We start from the raw sequence: 18,817 nt of genomic DNA, 5'->3' as shown, positions 1-18,817 counted from the left end.
GCGCCTGGGTGGCTCAGTGGGTTGAGCGTCTGACTTCCAGCTGTTCGTCGGGCTCTGTGCTGACAGCTCGGAGCCTGGAGCCTGCTTCGGATTCTCTGCCTCCCTCTCTCTCTGCCCCTTGTCCGCTCACATCATCTCTCTGTCTCAAAGATAAACATCAAAAAAAATAATAAATTTAAAAAAATAAATAAAAATAAAAGTGCCTAGATGACAGGTGTGATATATAGATTTGTTGAATAAGAAACACATGAGGGAAGTGTTCACACAAGGGAGCTTATAAACTGAGCAGCGAGGGACGCCTGGGTGGCTCAGTCGGTTGAGCGTCCGACTTCGGCTCAGGTCATGTTCTCCCGGTTCGTGGTTCCAGCCCCACGTCGGGCTCTGTGCTGACCGCTCGGGGCCTGGAGCCTGCTTTGGATTCTGTGTCTCCCTCTCCCTGGCCCTCCCCTGCTCGCACTGTCTCACTCTTTCTCAAAAATAAACATTAAAAAAAAAAAAAAATTTTAACTGAGCAGCGAAAAATAAACAGTATTTGGTTCACAAAGAAGGGAATTCCTGGAAAATGGAAGGCACAGCTTATTCACTAAGTGGCAGGCAGCCCAATGTGGCAGCAGCAAGGATACTTTAGAGAGTGAAAGGGGAAGAAACTCGGAGCAGGTTAGGTTTTGGGCGGCCAAAGTGTAAGTAAGTTCTATACTAAAAAGCCGGCTCTTTGTCTTAGAGGAAAGCCCTTCTCCAATTCGTGTGCCAGGACAATGACTCTGGTAGCATAAAGGATGTGGTGAAGGGCAGGAGAGCAGTTAGGCTACCGGACAGTTTAGGTGGGCAACAATCGGGACCCTAATCTGTAGGAAAGGAAGGAGAGAAGATAGGACAGAGGAGAGTCACTAATGTTCGGCATTTAATTCTTCCTTATTGTCGATTTAAAATTTTCTAACCTGATCATCCTTGTCCTTCCGACAGCTCCATTTCCCGTTTCCCTCCCGGCACCTAGCAGAGCCAGCAAAAGGTTGGTATTTTGTATCATACTCAAGAAGGCACCGCAGACACAGATGCAGACACAGACCCGGAGATCTTGTTAAAACCTGCAGACTCGGCTTCGGTGGGTCTGAGTCTGCATTTCTACAAAGCTCCCCGGCCATGCCGATGCCGCTGGTGCAGAACCCACGCTTCGGGTAACAAGGACTCAGAACCCAGCCTGGACCCGAGGTGCCTGGTTACGGTCAACCAGAAGCACCCATGGTCAAGTGTATGGGCTCTGAGGCAAGATGGCCTGGGTTGCCAGCAACCTCCGCCGGTCACTTCATCTCGCAGAATGCGAGATGTGAAACGGGGTATAATCGTACCCCCCCAAGAGGCTGGTGTGAGGGCTGAGTTCACTTTTAAAAGAGTGCCTCACACATGAGGGCTCAGCAATTATCAGCCATTATTACAGTAGTCCAAAGGCCTGATAAATTGTTCTCCTGCCTCTGGGAAAACTTAAACACTGCCAGAGAACCAGAATCCTATCCTGTCCTTTTTTTTCCCCACGATGCCAAAGACTGGTCACATTAAGACACTCAACTGGCAGGTAAGGATATTCAAGGATGGGATTTAGGGGAATCCAGGATGCAAAAAAGCTTGGGGGCAGGAGCCTATAGAAGGAACCTGGAGTAGCTCCAGAGGTTTTCCTACGTATAACGAAGCCCGACACCTCAGCTGAACACGGCACCTGCGTTCCCTTCATGTTCAATTTCTACACCAAGCCAGTCCCATACCTTACAGCGACCTGCGTTTATTTTTATCTATTTATTTATTCCTTTTTATCCCCACGTCCCTCTCACCGCTCCCATAGGCAACTGTAATGCCTTTAAGGTGTCACTTTTGGTTTCCAGGTGTTCTTACAAAATGTTTTGTGTACGTGCATTTCATATAAATGGTATTGTCATAGATCTCGTCCAGTTCCTTACATTTTCCCACTCGGCACTGCATGTTTAAGATCAACCACCAATGTGGCCACATGCATATCCAAGCCGACATTCCTGCTACCCAGTACCCCCTGAGATCACACCCTACCTGCCCTCTCTTCCTTCCATCTCCCAACAACCAACACCCAGACTGTGTGCGGCCCTCGATCACAAACAAGGTCCCACGAACATCCTCGTACGTGCCCTCTTCTCGTCTGTCCTAAACTGAAGTAAAAATGCAGGTCAGGCTGTGACTTTATGCCTCTGTCACTGCTCCAGGTCAGCCACCTCTTCCATATTATTTGTTTGTCTGGAGAGAGAGAGAGAGAGAGACACACACAAAGAGAGCAGGGGAAGGGCAGAGAGAAGAGAGAGGGAGGCAGAATCTCAAGTGAGGCTTGAACTCACAATCCATGAGACCACGACCTGAGATGAAGAGTCGGACGCTTGGCTGAGCCACCCAGGCGCCCCTCCATCTCGGTATTCTTGACAAAGGGAGAAAAATATCCAACGTGAGCATTTTTTTTTTTTTTTTTTGCTAGTAGCAAGTTTTATTCTAGGCAACTGCAAATCATCAAAGGGGACACTCACATAGGACCCAGAAGCCCACTCCCATCTCCCCAGACAACAGTGAGGCAAGCATTCAACACTCCTGAGAAATAAGCATTTCTGCGCTTTTTCTCCACCGTCTCTGGAACAGTCAACCCCAGAACTAATTTGGAACATGTGTAATCTGCACAATCTCAACAACTGGTGTAGTAAGAACAAACTCCAACACCCACCGGAACGAGTCAGACAACCATAAGGAACGAAGTAGTCTTCTACCCTGGGCGGCTGCAGAACCCAGCGAGGACCAGGTGGGAAGAGGAAGATCACGGTGAGAGACCGGGATTCCCGAGCAGTGAGCTCTTGGCTCCATGAGGGACTCTGTTCTCAGCAGGGGCTTTGGGGGTCTACTCCTACCGCTCTCCTCCTCTGGCTCCTCTGGCTTCAGGTAGCCCCTTGTGAGACTGCCAAGGACCCCCACGACAGGGAGCCCAGCACTCTGCCCCCTGATCTCTGGCCTAACTAAGTGTGGGTGGGCTAGAAGAGCCCCATAAACAAATCCCTCCTAGAGGGTAGGCCCAGTCCCCATGTTAGGAACAACCTCTACAATGCTGGAAATTTAGAAAACAAGGTCAGACTGTATTTTTTTTAAATCAACTAAAATCTAATTCCAAAACAGTTTCTTCAGAACAGGGTAAGCAGTCATTTAAATTATGTCCTCTACTTGTTATTAACAAAGAGACTACAAAAGAAGAGGAAAGAGAGGGTTATATGCTTCCCAGAACACTTTCGCCCACCTGCTCGCTCCACTGACCTGACCCAACCTCCCGGGAAGACCTGAGATGCTGGGACAGGCCCTAGAAGCAGCCACCGGTCCCTGCAGGGTCAGAGGGCCAACCCTAGCCCACGAGTATCAGCCCGGAGGAGAAAACCAGAGACGTGAAGGTGCCCGAGACAGCAAGCTCCACAGCAGGGTAGAGACGGCAGGGAGAGGCGCGGCCCCCGACTCCTCCTCCTCCACAGTTTTCAGCACAGTGTCTGGGCTCGGCCTGGTGCTTGGCCAAGGGAAGGCAAATCAACGCGACTCCCCTCAGGAAGAAGTCAGTCCCTGACTCTGCACAGCGTCTCTTCAGGGGGACCGATGCCAGCCCCTTCGCCCCCCAGACAGACGAGGGGCCGGCACCCTTAAAGCAGGCCGTTGGGCCTTCCCGGCTGCAGGGTCAGCCCGCCCCGCTCCCGCTGGTGGATCTTCTGGTGCTGCAGAAGGTGCTGCTTCTGGACAAAGCTCTTCTCACACTCTGAGCAGCTGTAGGGCCGCTCGCCCGTGTGGATGCGCTGGTGCCGCACCAGATCAGATGGGTGGCTGAAGCTCTTGCCGCAGTAACCACAGAGGAGGGAACTCCGGCTTTTCCTCCAAGGGATGTGGCCGGGCAGGGCGACCAGGCTGTTGGGCGAGAACCTCTCCTGGACAGAGTGGCCAGCACTGGGCCCGTCCTGCAGGTGGCAGCGCTGGTGGATTACCAGGCTCACCCTGCAGCTGAAGCTCCGCATGCACACGTCACACTGATGCAGCTTTGCCCTCTTGGACTGGGGCTTGAGTCGTGGCCTGGGTCTAAGGCTCTCCTCTGGCTCCGAGGCCACGCCCGACTCCGAGTGGGTGTGCAGATGCGCGGCTAGCTGCTGCTTATAGCGGAAGCTGACCTCGCACTCGGAGCACTCATAAGGGCCAGAAGCGTCCCTTTTCAGCTTTACGCCCTGGCCACACTGCTGTTCCAGCTGTGCCTGCCTACCAGGCTCCTGCTTCGGGGGGCAGCCCAGAGTGCCGCCACTGCCAGAGTCTCTACTGCCCTCGATGGGATCCTCCGGATTAGTGTCTCCAGGGCCTGGATCCAAGAAGACAGAACTACCCTGACCACCCCAGAGTTCAGTGTGTTCTGGGCTCAGGAAAGCGTGCTCTTCTGCAATGCCTGAGAATTCTCCAGGAAGATCCGCAGAGCCTTCCTGAGTATACTGTATCTCCTGCTTGATCATAACCCCTTCTGCTGCCAAGAGAAAGAAGATCGACAAAAAAGATCACATCCTAGCACGTTCGGTTTCTTCAGAACTAAACAAACATCCGTGAGTTTCAAAAGGGCTCGAATCAAAGCATCCCAGGATCAAGGGAATTAAGACAATTTGGAGGAGAAGGAGACTGGGTTCTAAGACCTGAAAAACTAAACCTATATTCATGAAGAAAAATCTGAATACTATTTTTCTAGAACAATGTTATAAATGATACTTCTCTAAGGCTGTCCACAAATTTGTATTCAATTTCTATGAAAAATGGCAAAATACACTGTAAAAACTGTACTAATTCAAGAGTGTTAAAATAATGTGAATGATTAAAAAAACAACCCTTAAACCTAAAGCTTCAATATTCACGTATCCAGCCCCAATCTTCCTGCACATTCCCCCCGAATTACCTGGCTTATAAATGCTCTGCCTGCCTCTCACCCAGATCTGACCAACTCCTAAGATCTGACCAACCCTATCTTCAATCTTCAGTGGGTTTTAACTAGAACTATTACGTACACTACTCTTACAGTAGAGCAGGCATGAGGTAGGATATGGTCACGAAACTCAAGACCTTCACGGCGGTAAGGAGTTAAGACTCCTTAGCAGGTGAACTAATGAAAATCATCAAGGAATCTAAAAGAAGTAATACCAGATGAGGTTGCTGACAATGTTTGGCAGTTTAGCAGTAGGAAAGCTCATTACAGGCTGCAGGGAGTAGGGAGAGGGATGGAATATTCTGGTTCCACTCACCTGGGTGGACATCACCAGGGCCTTCCTCCTCCAAGTCACCCAGCATCCCTGTACCCAACTCCGCTTCTTCTTCTGGCGGGCCAAGAACCTCTGGGTTGGAATAGGCACAGTGTGAGCCCAGGAGAGAGTAAAAGCTCACTGGGCACTGGTCAGTGGCCAATGAACAAGGTGACCACTGCCAGAGGGTTGATGCTAAAAGCTGAAAAGATTAAAGGGCTACCGTTCTTGCCACTTTCCCCTGGCAGTTTGGGACAACTGGAAAATTAGAGACGATTAGAAAGATCTCTTCAGCTTGCTGCTGCCTTCCACGCTCCTTCATGCGTTACCATGGCTCGAGTATTCAGCCTCTGGAGCCCGCTCCCCTTCCCCCAGCACCACCCTGCCCTCACTTGCACAGGGTTTCAAGTGCTGCCTCCTTTCAGGGTATCTAATTTCAACCATGCTGACATACTGCAAGTAAGGCAGGCACCATTATCCCCAGCTAGGACAGCCGAGGAACCTGCCACTAGAACACATAACAGCCGAGGTCAAGCAGTCCCTTCTCTGGCCCATTTGCTACTTCCCTCTCTGCTCCAGTCATGCTGGCTTTTTTTTTTTTTTTAATGTTTATTTTTGAGAGAGAGAGAGAGTGCAAGTGGGGGAGGGATAGAGAGGGAGAAAGACAGGATCTGAAGCGGGCCCTGGGAGGAAAGCAGAGAGTCCGACGCGAGGCTAAAACTCACGAACCATGAGATCATGACTCGAGCCGAAGTTGGATACTTACAGACTAAACCACCAAAGGCGCCCCACACACTGGTCTTTCTGACATTCCTCCATGAAACTCAGTTGTTTTTTTTTTTAATGTTTATTTATTTTTGAGAGAGAGAGAGAGAGAGAGCCCTAGTGGGGGAGGGGCAGAGAAAGAGGGAGACACCCATACAACATTCTTTTCCTTTTTTTTTTTTAAATGTTTATTTTTGAGAGAGAGAGCTGGGGGTGGGGGCGGGTAGAGCAGAGAGAGGGAGGAAGACAGAGGATCCAAAGCGGGCTCTGGGCTGACAGCAGAGAGCCGGATGTGGGGTTCCAACTCCCCAGCTGTGAGATCATGACCTGAGGCGAAGTTGGACGCTTAACAGACTGAGCCACCCAGGGGCCCCCGTGGACTTCAGTTTTAAAAGATTTTGTTTACCAAAATCTACTTACTAAGTAAAAGCTAGTCTTTTATATATAAAGATATACATCTATTAAGCAGCACTTGTAATTAACACAAAATAGACATGGAGCTCACAGTGATTGGATGTAAGTCCAGCCAAATGCCAAGAAAATGTTTTGGTTAGCCTGTGCTGCCTGCCTCATCTTAGGTAACAAAGGATTTCTTGTCAAACAGTTTAAGTATTAAAAACAGCATATATATGACATCTTATCTACTAGTAAATACTGTCAGGAACGGACTATGTGACCGCAGAGAAGAAATACACAATATGCAACACCAAGACCTTTCTAAAAGTCTTCGAGAACTGAGGACCTGGAGATTCCCATTTCTCGACCCGGCCCAGATCCACAGAGGAGCCAAAGCCGACTAGAATCACAGGTGTGGTCTGAGTCACAAGCTACTTGGCCAGGGATGTAAGATGCTGAAAGAGAATTCCAGGGAGAAACTGCTACTTACTCAGAGAGACCAGGGCCTCGTAGTTGCTCTTCATCACATTTCTGTAAAGCTCCTTCTGCCAGTCCTCCAGATTCTCCCACTCCTGCTCCGAAAAGCACCCTCCATCGTTTTCAAGTGACCTGGGCACCTGAAATCACAAACACTGCGCAGTGAGCGCCTCCAGCCACGGCTACGAAGGAAAAGCCAGCAAGTCAGAATCTTAAAGAATAAAAGGCAGGACTCCCCATCTAGCCTAATTCTTAATCCCCAAGGGGACTACCTTGGGGGCCTCCCCCTTGCTGTCCGGAGGCAGCCTCAGCACCCAGAAGTTCCTGTTTCTCAGCAGGTTCTCCATGTTCTCCAGCCGCCTCTGCAGCAGCCCGTACTCCTGCAGCAGGGTCCCCAGCACGGCCCACTTGCCCTCCAGCTGGTTCCCGAACTCCGCGGCCGTCTTCTCGCAGTCCGCCAGCTTCTTCTCGGCGGTGCCCGTCCGCCCCTCCAGGTTCTGTATCCGGGCGGCCTGGGCATCCACCTTCTTCTCCACGGCCTGAAGGGCGGCCACCACGGTCCACAGTGAGATCTCTGTGGTTTGCAAATAGGAGCTTTTCTCTGTCTCTTGTGGGGGCAACATGGAAGGAGTCAAAGGTGTGGAGCGGCGTTTCCTCCTGTGCTGAAGAATCAGACACAGGGTCAGTGTCGTTTCCAAACATCACGTAAAGGAAACAATGGGTCCAGTGGGTCCAAGAGTGTTTAGAGCTACCTAGTTTCTACTTTTGTTTTTTTAAAGCATGCTCTTTTACATTCTGATACTGCAAATGATACATGTACGTTGTAGTGAGGAAATACTGAAAGGTAGAAGGAAAAAAATTATGTAAAATACCACCATCCAGAAGCAAGCTGTTAGAATTTTGGTGTGTTTCTGTAAGGTTTTTTTTCTTTAATGTTTATTTATTTTTGAGAGAGAGACAGAGAGGGAGAGAGACAGCATGAGCAGGGGAGGGTAGAGAGGAAGACACAGAATCCGAAGCAGGGGGGTGAGATCATGACCTGAGCCAAAGTCAGATGCTCAACCGACTGAGCCACCCAGGCGCCCCTGTAAGGTTTTCGTTAATCTTTTAACTTATCTATTTTTCCACAAAGTTGAAATTATATTGTACATAATATTTTGTTACCTGTTTTTCACTCTTAGCATATTCTCTAAGACCAACAAAGACACAAATCCTCAGTAGGACCTACAGGACTCAACTCCTTTATCTTTGTGCCCAAGCGGTTAGCACAGTAACACCTCCTAAATCCTTCATATACGTTCACTGACATGATGTGATGAAGTCTACTGACATTTGCCTTACACTTCTCGTTTTTATGATCTGTCCCCAACAGCAGCAGGAAAATCACTACAGCTGAAGCTCGACATGACTGAAACCAACATCTGGGAAGTCTTCCCACCACTCCCTCTTACCCCCCCCCCCCCCGTTGGACCACTGCAAGTTGATCTCAGTCCGAAACCCCAGAGGTTCATGTTCTTTTATATGGCATAGACTTTGTTCAAGGCTGCTTCTCCATCCACTGAGACCAAGACACTGAGAGGAAGTATCTTTGGAAGAACAGCTGGGGCCAGGACTTAGGGTCTGGAGAAACAGGGGCCAAAATGCAACCGACGGGCCCCAAACTCAAAACATACGCTTGGCCGTGACCTACTCCAGTTACTCAACTCAGTTCATTATGGAACATGTGGGTTAAAAGCTGAACTATCGCCCCTAAAAAAGATTTAAATGAAAGTTTAACCTAAAAGATCGATACAAATGAAACAAAACAAAATCCTAGGCTTTTGGACAGACTCATTTCATCACATGTTCTGCTTTTCACTTTCACTCGCTCCTCTCCAGCTTCGTGGAGCCCCCTCTTGCCTTTCTACCGCCAGCTTTCTGCAGCTTGCTGAGCACTTCAGGCAGACGGGCAGGTGGGTCAGGATCTGAGCAAAGGAGTAATTCCTCTCCTCTTATACATAATAAAAGGCTGAAAAGAGTGGTTAAATCAAGCTGCTACTTCTGTTTGGAACGATCTATTGAGATGGAAACAACTCAAATGTCTACGGACCAGGTGAATCAATAAACAAACTAGGGTCCATTCTTATGTTACGGGTTGAATTTTGTTTCCTCAAACAGATATGTTGAAGTCCCAACCACCAGTATCTCAGAATCTGATCTTATCTGTGTAACTATTTTTTTTTTAAAGATTTTATTATTTTAAGTAATCTATATACCTAACATGGGGCTCAAACTCAAACAGCGAGATCAGGAGTCTCATGCTCCATCAACCGAGTCATCCAGGTGCCCCGGAATGTGATCTTATCTTGAGATAAGAATATTTACAGAGATAATCAAGTTACATGAGGTCATTGGTTGGGCTCTAATCAAATATGATTTGGCGTCCTTATGAAAGGGGAAATTTGGGCAGAGACAGACGTGCACTTAGGGGAGACGACGTGAAGACACACACAGGGAGAAGACAACCACAAGACGGTGGAGGCAGAGGTCAGAGGTCTATTGCCACAAGCCAAGAAAATGCCTGGGGCACCAGAAGCAATGAGAGAAGCCTGGAATATCCGATTCTCCAATTCGGTGGACACCCTGATTTCAGACTTCCAGCCTCCAGAACCGTGAAGACGATACACCTCTGGTGTTTAAGCCCCCCAATTTGCAGTACTTTGTTACAGCAGCCCTAGGGAACTAATATACCATACGAGAGAATACTAATACATTATTACTATATTAATAATTAACGTATTAATCATACATTAGCAATAAAAAGGAACAAACTATTGACATATGTAACAACATGAATGGATCTCAAAATCATTATGCAAAGTGAAAAAGGCCAGACACAAAATGCCACCCACTCTATTCCATTTACATGACATTCAGGAAAGGCAAAATGACAGAGACAGAAAACAGATGAGTGGTAGCCAGGGGCTGGGGCGGGGGTGGGGGGTAAGGGGGTTGGAGGGGAGAAGGAGAGTGAATGCAAAGGAACACTTTCTGGGATGATGGAAATATTCTATATTTTGGTAACATGATGATAGCTACACATTTGTCAAAACTCACTGAACTGTATGCCTGAAGAGCGAATTTTACCAGATGTAAATTGTATCTCAGTAAGCACGACTAAGAACGCCAAGAGAGAAGAAAATGTTAGCTGCCATGAAAGACGCCATAAACAAAGTCTAAAAAAACAGACAGGGAGAGAATATATGTAAACAGGGTATGAACTGGAAGGAAAAGATAACAACCCCAAAATAAAACTGCAAAGTAAGCAATTGTGAGCGCAGAAACGCAAGTGGTCAAGAAGCAGTCAGGAGTGCAAATATAACCAAGTAAAACTGCTTTTCACCCACCAGGCTGACAAACTTGAAAAAGAGGGATAAGGAGCTACATTCAGAGCTGACTAGGATATAAAACTGGCACTTTCATGACACTCCCAGAAGGAATGAAAACTACCACAAACTTCAGGGAAGAATATCTCATAAAAGTCATTAAAAACCCTCTCACCTAGCAATCCCATTTACCAGAATCCATCTTACAAAAATAAATGGCATTATTTACTGACATCCACACAGAGATTACTGGTAACATCCTTTGGAATAGTCAAAGCCTGGAAATAATCCAGATGTCTGTTCGTGGTTAAATAAATTATGGCACAACCAAACAGGACCTTTAAAAATAATGAGTTAGGGGCGCCTGGGTGGCTCAGTCGGTTGAGCTTCCGACTTCGGCTCAGATCATAATCTCGCGGTTGACGGGTTCAAGCCCCAAGTCAGGCTCTGTTGGACAGCTCGGAGCCTGAAGCCTGCTTCAGATTCTGTCTTCCTCTCTCTCTGCCCCTCCCCCACTCATGCTCTGTACCAAAAATAAACATTAAAAAAAATTTTTTTTAAATAATGAGTTAGATCTATGTGTATGGTTCAGTAGAGTTTTCACCATACACTGCTGGTTAAAAATCCAACTTTTAGGGAAAGAGACTTATTTTAATGTTTATTTTTGAAAGAGAGTGCAAGCAGGGGAGGGGCAGAGAGAGGAGGGACAGAGGATCTGAAGTGGGCTCTGTGCTGAGAGCTGAGAGTTCAATGCAGGGCTCAAACCCAGGAACCACAAGATCATGACCTGAACCTGAGTCAGAAGCTCAACCCACTGAGCCACACAGGCTCCCCGGGAAATATATTTATTATGATCCCACTTTCCTAAAGAAGAGAAGATATACAAGTATATGTTTGTTTCAGCACACAGGGAGGTCTGAAAGGGACTCAATAAACTGTTAACACCACTTACCTTCAAGGAGATGAGTGGGAGGGATTTTAACCTTTCCTTGTCAACTATCGTTTGACTTCGACAATAAACATGTATTTTTTTGTAATTTATTTTTTACAGAACTTCCATATTTAAGAGTATTCCTGATGGCAGTGAAAAATACAGTAAGTACACTTATTGGGGCGCCTGGGTGGCTGTCAGTTAGGCATCTGACTTCGGCTCAGGTCATGATCTTGTGGTTCTTGAGTTCCAGCCCCATGTCAAGGCTGTGCTGACAGCTCAGACCCTGGAACCACTTTGGATTCTGTGTCTCCCTCTCTGTCCGTCTCTTCCCCCTCTCGCACTCTCTCTCTCTCTCTCAAAAATATGCATTAAAAACCAACCAACCAACCAACCAACCAGTACTCGTATGTTGCCCATACTTCTGGATATTCCAGGGCAGTCCTGCTTGAGTGTTCTATTATACTGAGATCAAGTCTCATACAATGGGACTGCAGCTATGGTCTGAAACCCGTCACCATTAAGCATAAGACACAGTCCTTGCTAAGGAACCTGCAATCTGCTTGACTGAAGTACAAAATAATGAAATAACATCCTAAAGTGGTATTTGATTAAGGTGGACTAAATAATATTTAAGGTCACTTCCAACTCTGAGATACCATGATTTTTAAATACTGAATAGTTTAAATAAACTACTTAATGCATAAGATCTTATACATCTTATGTAGTGGCAACAAATCACGTAACTACCACTCAGTTACAGATATATAGCCTCTGAAGTCCTCGGTATGACTCTCTGAAGTACTATCCTGAATTTGATTTTTCACTATTTTCTGTTTCATCTTTTCACCAAATGTTTGTTTCGAAAACAATGTATGCTCTTTAGTTTTACATATTTTAGGACTTTACACAAATAGAATCCTTATTTCACAACTCCTAAGAATATCCTGTTGTTGCAGATGGCTGTAATTAATTCATTTTCACTTCTTTATAACAATGTGCCGATACCACGATTTACTTTTCCGTCCCATTACTGACGTGTCCTCCACCTCTGTCATCACAAACAGTGCTGCAATGAAGCAGACCGTGCATGGCTCCTAACAGACACAGCCCAGTTTCCTGAGGGTATAGTCCTAGAAAGGGAATTGTCGGCTAATAGGGTAAACATCTTGAACTTCAGTAAATATGCCAAATGTTTTCTAAAGTGGTTGTATCAATTGCACTCCTATCAATAGTATGTGCATATTCTAGATGTTCCCCAATTATGTGTTACTGTCAGACTAGTATTTTGTCCTAGTAGGTCTGAATTGACATGTCCTCATGGTTTCCATCTCCATTTTCCTTGATTACTAAGGGTAAGCATATTTTAAATGTTTATTGGCCATTCAAATTTCTTCAGTGAACTACTTGTTCAGTCTTTTATCCATTTATCTTTTGGGTTATCTGACTTCCTTACCATCTCAGAATTTCTCTGAAAATTCTGGAAACTAATCTTTATCCATGCTATATGTGTTGCAAATATTGCCTCCTTATTTGTGCATTTAAAAAGTTTCCTTTACTGGGGCGCCTGGGTGGCTCAGTTGGTTAAGCGTCCAACTTTGGCTCAGGTCGTGATCTCACGGTTCACGAGTTTGAGCCCCACATCAGGCTCACTGCTGTCAGCACAGAGCCTGCTTCAAATCCTCTGTCCTCATCTCTCTGCCCCTCTCTTGCTTGCGCTCTCTCAAAAATAATATTAAAAAAAATATACTGTATTGCAAAAAACAATGCTAACCATCACCTGAACTTTTAGCAAGTCATAATTACCAGTCACAGAACTTCACAACAAACATAATAATAATGAAAAACTTCAAAATATTGTCAGAATTACCAAATTGTGACCCAGAGACACGAAGTCAGGAAATGGTATTGGAAAAATGGCACTGGGAGACTTGACATAGGGTTGCCACAAACCTTCAATTTGTAAAAAAACAAAGTATCTGCAAAGTGCAACAAAACAAAGCTCAATTAATTGAGGTATGCCTGTATGTTGATATTATATATTGACAGATACATGGCGAAAAAAAATCTCTATCTGTGCTGTCCGACAGCCACTAGAGGCACATAGCTATCTAAATCTAAATTAACAGAAACTCAATTAAAAATTCAGTTCCTCAGTCATACTAGTTACATTTCAAGTGCTTAATAGCCATATATATATGTATGACTATATGAACAGTGACTATATTTAACAGTGCAAAACAGAGTATTTCCATAATCTCAGAAAGTTCTATTTGATGTGCCACACCTTACTAATTTTTTCTCTGCTTGATAAAAACTAAAGTTTTGTTAGTCTTCTACTATGCTAGTGAATTTTCCTTGTAGTTCTGTCAGCTTTTGTTTTATATATTTTGAGGCTATGTAATTAGATACAAAATATTAGAGGGGCGCCTGGGTGGCTCAGTCGGTTAAGCGTCCGACTTCAGCTCAGGTCACGATCTCGCGGTCCGTGAGTTTGAGCCCCACGTCGGGCTCTGGGCTGATGGCTCAGAGCCTGGAGCCTGCTTCTGATTCTGCGTCTCCCTCTCTCTCTGCCCCTCCCCCGTTCATGCTCTCTCTCTGTCTCAAAAATAAATAAACTCAAAATATTAGAAATGTCATATCAAGCTGGTAAATTGAGTCTTAACCATTATAAAAGTAGTAGTACCTCTCTAGCTCTAGGAATATTAATATAGTTGAGCTAATTTTCTTTTGATTAATATTAGCTTGGTATGTTTTCATTTTTTTTTTTTTTATGTTTATTTACTCTTGAGAGAGAGAGAGAGACAGAGCATGAGTGAGGTAGGGGCAGAGGGAGAGGGAGACACAGAATCTGAAGCAGGCTCCAGGCTCTGAGCTGAAGATCCGTGAGATCATGACCCGAGCCAAAGTCAGATGCTTAACTGACTAAGCCACCCAGGCATCCCTCAAGTTCTTTTATGTTCAACCATTCCTGTAATTTATCTTTTAGTTGTATCTCTTATAAACTATATAATGGGATTTTTTTTCTCATCCTGACAAATACTGCCTTTTACTAGAACATTTTGTCCATTTACATTTATTGTAACTGTTGATCTATTTTTATTGATTTTTACCTTGTACTGTTTCTCTTCTCTTTTCATTGTCTTTGTTTTCTTGTAGATGATTTTTTTTTTCCTTATCCTATTATTCTCCCTTCTAACTTGCAGGTTTTACAGGCAAGTTCTAGTCTTTTAGCAAGTATCTTAGATATTACAGGAAGCGTACTTATAAAAGCTTTTGAATAACTGAATTCTGATCTCTAAGTTTACATCAATGCTTCCATGTATTTTAATTTGCCTTTGTTTTTAACCTCACAAAAGATTGTTTTATTTAGTCAATATTTGTTTAGATTTACCCATTTACATGGATCATCATACTTTCTTACATTTTCAGACTTTCCATTTGGGAAGATTTTCCTTTTACCTGAAGTATACCCTTTATAATTTCCTTTACTGAGAATGTATTGGTAGTAACATGGCAGTTTTGTCTGAAAATACTTTTTTAATTTTAAGAGAGAGAGAGAGAAAGAGAGAGAGAGAGAGAGAGAGAGAGAGAGAGAGAGAGAGAATGAATTCCAAGCAGGCTCCATGCTCAGTGTGAAGTCCAATGCATGGCTCAATCCCACCTTGAGATCATGACCTGAGGCAAAATCAAGAGTTGGATGCTCAACTGACTGAGCCACCCAGGTGCCCCCATCTGAAAATATTTTTTTTACCCTTGTCTTTAAAAGATCTTTTACGGACTATAAAAATCTGGGATCACAGCTATTTTCTTCCAGTTTACTAACATCATTCTAGTTTGTCTGGCTTCCACTGTTGCTGTTGAGAAGCTGGGCCCCATTAATCTAGTGACACTTCATTTGAAGGTAATCTCTTTTCTCTAGCTGCTTTTAAGAATTCTGTCTAGTATTCTCTACTTTCACTATTATGTGTCTAGGTAGAGATTTTTTTCTGTTTATCCTGATTGGGATCCACTAGGTTTCTAACGTATTTATTAATGTTTGCATTGGTCCTAAATAGCCTCAGTCATTAGCTATTTATCAAATATAGCTTCCAGTGCAGAGTGTTAAGTGTGCATGTGCCTTCCTTCTGGAATTTCAGTTTTTGTGTTTTTTTTTTTAACGTACTTTGAGAAAGCACAAAAGATATAAAATATGTGCAAGAGAGCGGAGGGGGGGGGCAGAGAGAGGGGAGGGACACGGAATCCTAAGCTGGCTCTGAGCTGATGGCAGAGAGCCTGATGTGGGGCTAGAACTCACAAACCCTGAGATCATGACCTGAACTGAAGTCAGACGCTTAACTGACTAAGCCACCCAGGCACCCCTTAATATGTTTTTCTTATGTAATTTCAATATCCAGAATCTTTGAAGGTCTACTTTTGTCCATTATTTTTACTGCCTTTTCCTTGTAGTTTCATTGCTTGTTTGGTAGCAGGTTGTTTTTTTTAACTCAATTTTCCTATAATTTTATATAGGGGAATTATTTGAAGTCTGAGTCAAATGCAGATTCCTCCAGAGAAGATCTGTGTTTATTTCTGATGCACAGCAGTACTTTAAACTACATTCTTGCGGGGCGCCTGGGTGGCGCAGTCGGTTAAGCGTCCGACTTCAGCCAGGTCACGATCTCGCGGTCCGTGAGTTCGAGCCCCGCGTCAGGCTCTGGGCTGATGGCTCGGAGCCTGGAGCCTGTTTCCGATTCTGTGTCTCCCTCTCTCTCTGCCCCTCCCCCGTTCATGCTTTGTCGATTCTGTGTCTCCCTCTCTCTCTGCCCCTCCCCCGTTCATGCTCTGTCTCTCTCTGTCCCAAAAATAAATAAAAAACGTTGAAAAAAAATTAAAAAAAAAAAAAAAAGGCTTAAACTACATTCTTGCGAGGTGGGGTGGGGTGGAATGCTTGGTTGGCTCAGTCAGTAGAGCATGCAACTCCTGATCTCAGGGTAGCTGAGTTCAAGCCCCACATTGGGCACGGAGTCTACTTAAAATAATAACTAAGTAAATATAAACTACATTCTTGGCTTGAGGTTTCTTAGACCATCCAGGTAGCATGAATTCAGGCAATAAACCCATATCAGAGTCACCATAAATTCTCAAGGGACACCTTGCATCTATCTCCCAGCACCAAGGTTTCACACAATTTTCTGTGTAATACTGGGAGTTAAGAGCTTACGTTCAGTTCATACTGAATGCTGCCCTTTGAAGTCTCCACTTTAAGGATTTGGGGCAGGAAGCTTCTTAGACACACACACACACCCGCCCCTTAAGTTTTATCTCCTGGTTTTCAGGTCCTTTGGGACCATAAACACCAAAGATGAATGTTTAGCAAATGCCCTCCAAGCTGGCCTCAGAACTCATCTTTGGGCTCCAAGTATCCTTTATTAACTTACATTTCAGATATATTTAAGTGGTGTTCCCCCCCACACCACCCCCCCATTGTTTCTAGCTGTCTTCATGAGGGTGCCTACTTGGTCAGTGTCAAAGGAAAGGTACGGAATCCTCATCTGAAGCGGTAGTATCTGAGAACAGAAATAAGCTGCGAAACGATTTAAATACATTCTACAATGACAGATCTTTAAGTTATTTAAAGGGCGGTATGGGATTTTGGTGGATCTTTTAAGGCTCTTTTGACAAGGTCTGTTGGTGACACGCACGGAACGGGGCACTGACACTGACGAGTCAGAAAGGAGTACTCTGGAGGTTCGTAACTTGTCGTCCTGCCCTACTTTAGTACCAATTTGGTCTTGAGGAAAAGCCAAGTCTTGGACTACAACAGCTGAGATGAAAAGGGTCACAGGAGGCAAATATTATAAACATTTGTGTCTCTGCAATTCCACTGTAACTTCTTGAAAGCAAACACTGCCTTCTCCGAGTCTTCCAGTCCTTTCCCTCTTCCAATCCTTTCCCTCCTGTTCTTACCCACCTTCTACAAGAATCAAAAAGGAGCAAGTTTAACCTGCTCATGGTAAACTTTTCACCACAGGCTCTCCTTAGCTCCCAATTCTCACAAAGATCTCACATCATTCCGAAAGTGTTTCTAGACCCAGAAATGCTTCGTCAAAAACTAATTTAATTCCCTCTGTCCTTTCCAGAGCAAACCTCCTTGTGTTACCAAATTAACCGCTAGTAAGAAAATGTCAGAGCTAGAAGGATCCTCTGAGATCATCTAGTAAACCAGTCCTAAACTCTCCATCTCTACCCAAAGAAAGGGAGGCCCAAGGTGTAAACACAGTTGCCTAAAATCAGTCAAATGGGTATTTGAGAGCTGAGTTCCCCAGTTTCCTGACTCCGTAACCGGGATTTTCTTCACCCCCAAGCTCCGTGTCCTGACATCCCCTGAACGGGGACGAATGGGGGCGAATGGGGGCGAATGGGGACCGGGGAAAGGGAGAGAGATCCGAGAGCTTCACAGGCAAAAGCAGCAACTACACTGTGGGGTAATACCTGTCCCCAAAGGGAGGAAGCCCGGCCTGATTTCACCCTGTGGCTGCGACCCAAGTACAGAAGTCTGCAGCAGGAGAGAGTGACAGAAAGAACGAGCAAAACACACCCAGCTGAGAACATGCGGCGAGGCCGTGAGTCCTGGGGTCCCGGGGCACCACGCGCGCTCGCTGGCAGAGATGGCGACCCGGGGTTTCCAAAGCGCGCCACCTCTCCAGCCTGGAAGCGCGTGACGAAAAAGTGTGGGGACGGTCGCAAATCCAAGAACACGAAACAAGCCTCGGAGAAGTTTCTCGGCGACGGTGCGTGGCGCTGGGGCTCCGGCCCGACGCGGAAGGAGCCGGAGAGGGGGAGGGCAGAGCCCGGGGGTCGCCGCGGGAGGAGGTCGGCGTTCGCCAGCAGCAGCCCGGGAACCCCCCGGACCCCCAGCCCCACCGGAGTCCGGACCTCGAAGCCCCGCCCCGGCCAGGAGCTCCGCCATCCCGAACGCGCCCGCCAGTCGGTGCCAGGAGGACCCTTACCCGAGTAGGCTCCGACTCCGCCATGGCTGCCAGTCGCCCCTCAACACCCGGGCCCCGCCTGATAACCCTCGGGCTGCGTGCCGGTCCCCTGGGCGCTCCCTGCCCCTCCTCGAAGCCGCCACCAGTGCCGTGTTGATACAAGGTGCATTGTGGGAGTTCGGCCCTCCGGCGCCAAGAGCTGCTCCCGCCGCTCGTCCTCACCGCGCGGGGTTTCTAGGGCGCCTCCGTGCGGCCGGAGGGTGAACAGCAGCTCGGCCCTTGGGCCCAGACTGTGCGATCTTAGAAGGGCTCTGTCCCTCCAATTCAAGGGTAGGTTCAGAATTTAAGGCGAACGCGGGCCTCTTCTACGTGCCGAGCGCTGGGCTTTGAGGGATATAAAAATGTATACAAGTCAGACTTTGCTCTGAGGGAAGAGTATGTAATTTCGTCGGGGAAAAGAGATACGGTCCCAAATGGCAAGTGGTTTTATTCCATTAGTTCATCTGTCATTTGATTTTCTAGAAACTAGAAATACACTTTCCACATCAACAGTGTGGGGTCAAGGTGCCCAGGCCAACTCACTGTATCCTATTAACTATGGTAATCACATGCCATGGA

The 18,817-nt window shown here is 46.1% G+C and overlaps 1 protein-coding gene across 2 annotated transcripts; it reads right to left on the bottom strand.

Annotated features, from left to right (window-relative positions):
• Positions 1-2,398: 2,398 nt before the first annotated feature.
• On the bottom strand, positions 2,399-18,377 carry ZNF212 (zinc finger protein 212). Of its 2 annotated transcripts, none has more exons than XM_049642061.1 (5): positions 18,221-18,377; positions 7,205-7,594; positions 6,946-7,072; positions 5,298-5,387; positions 2,399-4,534 (listed from the first exon to the last, which is right to left on the bottom strand). In XM_049642061.1, exons 1-5 carry the CDS (start codon positions 18,242-18,244, stop codon positions 3,678-3,680), a joined length of 1,488 nt encoding a protein of 495 aa, XP_049498018.1. In that variant the 5' UTR covers positions 18,245-18,377; the 3' UTR covers positions 2,399-3,677. The 2 variants fall into 2 exon arrangements, with proteins under 2 accessions (XP_049498018.1, XP_049498019.1); XM_049642062.1 differs by having other exon boundaries at positions 2,399-4,531.
• Positions 18,378-18,817: the final 440 nt, after the last annotated feature.

Source organism: Panthera uncia, chromosome A2, assembly GCF_023721935.1.
Source record: "Panthera uncia isolate 11264 chromosome A2, Puncia_PCG_1.0, whole genome shotgun sequence".
Classification (NCBI taxonomy): Eukaryota; Metazoa; Chordata; class Mammalia; order Carnivora; family Felidae; genus Panthera; species Panthera uncia.
This window is presented reverse-complemented; position numbering and strand designations above follow the sequence as displayed.